Source organism: Nannochloropsis gaditana (assembly GCF_000240725.1).
Source record: "Nannochloropsis gaditana CCMP526 unplaced genomic scaffold scaffold1030, whole genome shotgun sequence".
NCBI lineage: Eukaryota > Eustigmatophyceae > Eustigmatales > Monodopsidaceae > Microchloropsis > Microchloropsis gaditana.
This window is the reverse complement of record NW_005802923.1, coordinates 5669-8425: the sequence shown is the minus strand read 5'-3', so window position 1 is coordinate 8425 and position 2757 is coordinate 5669. Positions and strand designations below refer to the sequence as shown.

At 55.0% G+C, this 2757-nt stretch overlaps 2 protein-coding genes across 2 annotated transcripts in view; one reads left to right on the top strand and one right to left on the bottom strand.

Moving 5' to 3' along the window:
• Window positions 1-605: 605 nt before the first annotated feature.
• PIGM (phosphatidylinositol glycan, class M) lies at window positions 606-2187 on the top strand (the record flags this gene model as incomplete). The annotated part of the gene is made up of 1 exon (XM_005852651.1): window positions 606-2187. The coding sequence occupies exon 1, from the start codon at window positions 781-783 to the stop codon at window positions 2185-2187; it is 1407 nt and encodes a 468-aa protein (XP_005852713.1). The 5' UTR covers window positions 606-780.
• Window positions 2188-2262: 75 nt separating this feature from the next.
• Window positions 2263-2757, bottom strand: part of NGA_0690600 (pentatricopeptide repeat-containing protein) — a gene marked incomplete at both ends in the record, with an annotated part of 2788 nt that continues 2293 nt past the window's right edge. The window contains 2 exons of the mRNA XM_005852649.1: window positions 2263-2630; window positions 2705-2745. Of these exons, the coding sequence (XP_005852711.1) occupies window positions 2263-2630; window positions 2705-2745 (409 nt within the window). The remainder of the gene's footprint in view (window positions 2631-2704; window positions 2746-2757) is intronic.

The following is a 2757-nucleotide window of genomic DNA, read 5'->3' as shown; positions in this document are numbered from 1 at the left end:
TCTGGAGAAAAAAGGAAGATGAGGCTGTGCTTAGACCTCGCGCGAAGAACAAAAGGGGTAGACCAGCTATATGCGCTAAAACTTCCACAATTCGGGCGAGCACTGCAGTACAAACCTGTTAACTTTGAAAGACACAAAGATTAGAAAAGGAGACGACGATGTCTGCAATTCTTACTCGTGGTGCTCTTTTACACAAAGATGCCTGTTTGTACGTGATGTTTTCGAGTCAGGGACAGGGAGTTTGTCAGCCCGAACCCCACAGAAAGCCTTCTAGAACGGTGGCTGGCATGGCGCCGCCCTCTGTGGCCAACAAGCAAAGCACAGTTCCCTCAGCCACAAGAGTAAAAACGCGACGATGAGTGCAAAATCGAAAAATAAAAAAGGCATAAAAATGCGGTTGTGCAGGGCATAGAGATCAGAAGAATTTCAGGCGCCGTACGTACGGCGTCTTGGAGGCTTCGCTGCCTGTGAGAACGTGATGACGCGCCCCTGAGCCCGGAGGTCGTCCGCGGGGCCGCAAGACGTGTTAGACGCAAGAATGCCGCAAAAACTGGCGCGCACACGCACATCCGAACAATTTTTGAGCTGATGCGTTGCATGAAAGGATGTCAGGTGCGCGGCTGACTGCGGTCATTGCCGTGAAGTGGATGGCACAGGGGCCCACCCCGGACGCCCCTCCATCGCCCGCTTTCCTCGCATCGCTCACGAGACTTGCGACTTTCCAGTCCTACCTCCCACCTTTCTCGATTTCAACATTCTCTGTACTACTCATCAACAGGGATGTTATCCTCCTCACAGATCAGCTCGCCATTTTCAACGGTGTCTGTGTTTGTAGGGGCCCTGTTGATACGCTTGGGGATGCTGGCAGTAGGGGCGTGGATCGACAGAGCTTCAAGCACAGTGAAGTACACAGATATCGATTATTTCGTCTTCAGTGATGCAGCACGTTTTTTAAGTGATGGTGGATCTCCATACGAGCGTGATACTTATCGCTATACACCTTTTTTGGCCTACTTGCTGCTGCCTAACCTGTGGTTACACCCGGCGTGGGGGAAGGTCTTGTTTGTCATCTTTGACTTGCTGGTGGGGTTCCTGATAATGAAAATTTCTTCCCAGTATAAAGTGGCAAACAACACACCGCTGAAGATCCAACCAATGAACGGCTTTTCGTCGTTTTTTGCTGCGTCTCCTCCAGTATTATATGCGTCATTTTGGCTCTATAATCCCCTAGTCATTAATTGCTCAACACGGGGCAGTGCAGACTCCTTAGTCAGCGCATTGGTTCTTGCGACGGTCTTGCTAGTGCAGCAAAATCGACCTATCCTCGCAGCAGCCTTTCATGGGGCAGCAGTCCATTTCAAGGTGTACCCAATCATATTCTCCTTCTCTTACCTGGCAGCACTTCCTGAAAGCGACACGGATGGCGAGGGACAGGACCTCACTCCCATTGGCTCCTGGCGCAGCGTCTGGCCATTCTCGACAAGAAAGCGTCTTCTCTTCTCTGTTGTCAGCGCTTTGACGTTCCTGGGCCTGACTCTGGCCGCTTACGCCCTGTCAGGTCACCCCTACCTCTCCCAGGGCCTCCTTTACCACCTGACCAGGACAGACAATCGCCATAACTTCTCTCCCTGGTTCTACGCCATCTACTTGGACTTTCAAGATGAGGAGCGTCGGCGGTTGTTGGGTCTGGCCGCCTTCCTCCCCCAGCTCCTTCTCCTGGCCTCCACCTCGCTCACCCTCGGCCCGCGGGACCTGCCTTTCTGTGTGGCCGTTCAAACCATGGCTTTCGTGGCCTTCAACAAAGTCTGCACCGCCCAGTATTTTGCTTGGTACTTCTCCGTCCTCCCCGCTGCAGGGCCCTCCCTCGCGTCCCTCCCTTCCTCCCTCCCGCTCTTCCTCGGCGTGGCCTGGCTCCTGGCACTGGGCGCCTGGCTGGCATGCGCCTACCTACTCGAGTTTCAGGGTCGCAACACTTTTTTTGCGACCTGGATATCGTCCCTTGTCTTTTTGTGCGTTAACGTGGGGCTGCTTGCCTGGCTCTTAGAGGCGTGGGGTCGGGGAGAGGGAGGAATTATGCCCGCGGCGTTGTCGAGGGAGGACGGGATAACCCGGGCGAGGGAGGGTGGAGGAGGCTTGCGACCAAGAAGGAAGAGAGAGAGGATTCCGGTTAGTAGCGAGCGAAGATGATCGTAAAAGTACTTTTCAAACGATCCAGACAACCACGGGATGTGAATGCGATGCTGGGGGTACTTTACTCAAGCGCTAAGAGTTGTGCCCCGCGACCCTCCCCGCTGGCCCCCCCTCCCTTTCTTCGCCTCCTCTCTCATCAGTGTTCCCCGCCTCCTCTCTCACTTCCTTCACTCCCACCACTTGCTGGTGGCGCTCTCCCACCAGCCGCCCTCCCTCTTGCTGCTCCGTCGCTTCCTGCCGCTGTCGTCTTGCAGCCAAGGCAGCTCTTCGCTCATTTACTGCCTGATTATGAAGCGCAAGCTCGTCACGTTTGAGACCACCTTTGAGGACGGCCACGGGCGAGAAGGGGATGGAGGTCTGGGGAGGGTATATCAGGGAAGGACCGAAGTTGCCTCGTACTCGACCGGCAAGGTAGAGGGAGACGGCGGGGTAGTACCGGGCTGTAAGAGAAACAGCAGGGGAACTGAGTGTTTAATTCACAGGAGAACAAAGAGTTCACAACGCCGAGACCTACGAAGGGAGATGCCGAGATCCCGACCCCCACTGAAGGCTTCTCTGACGCGGTGG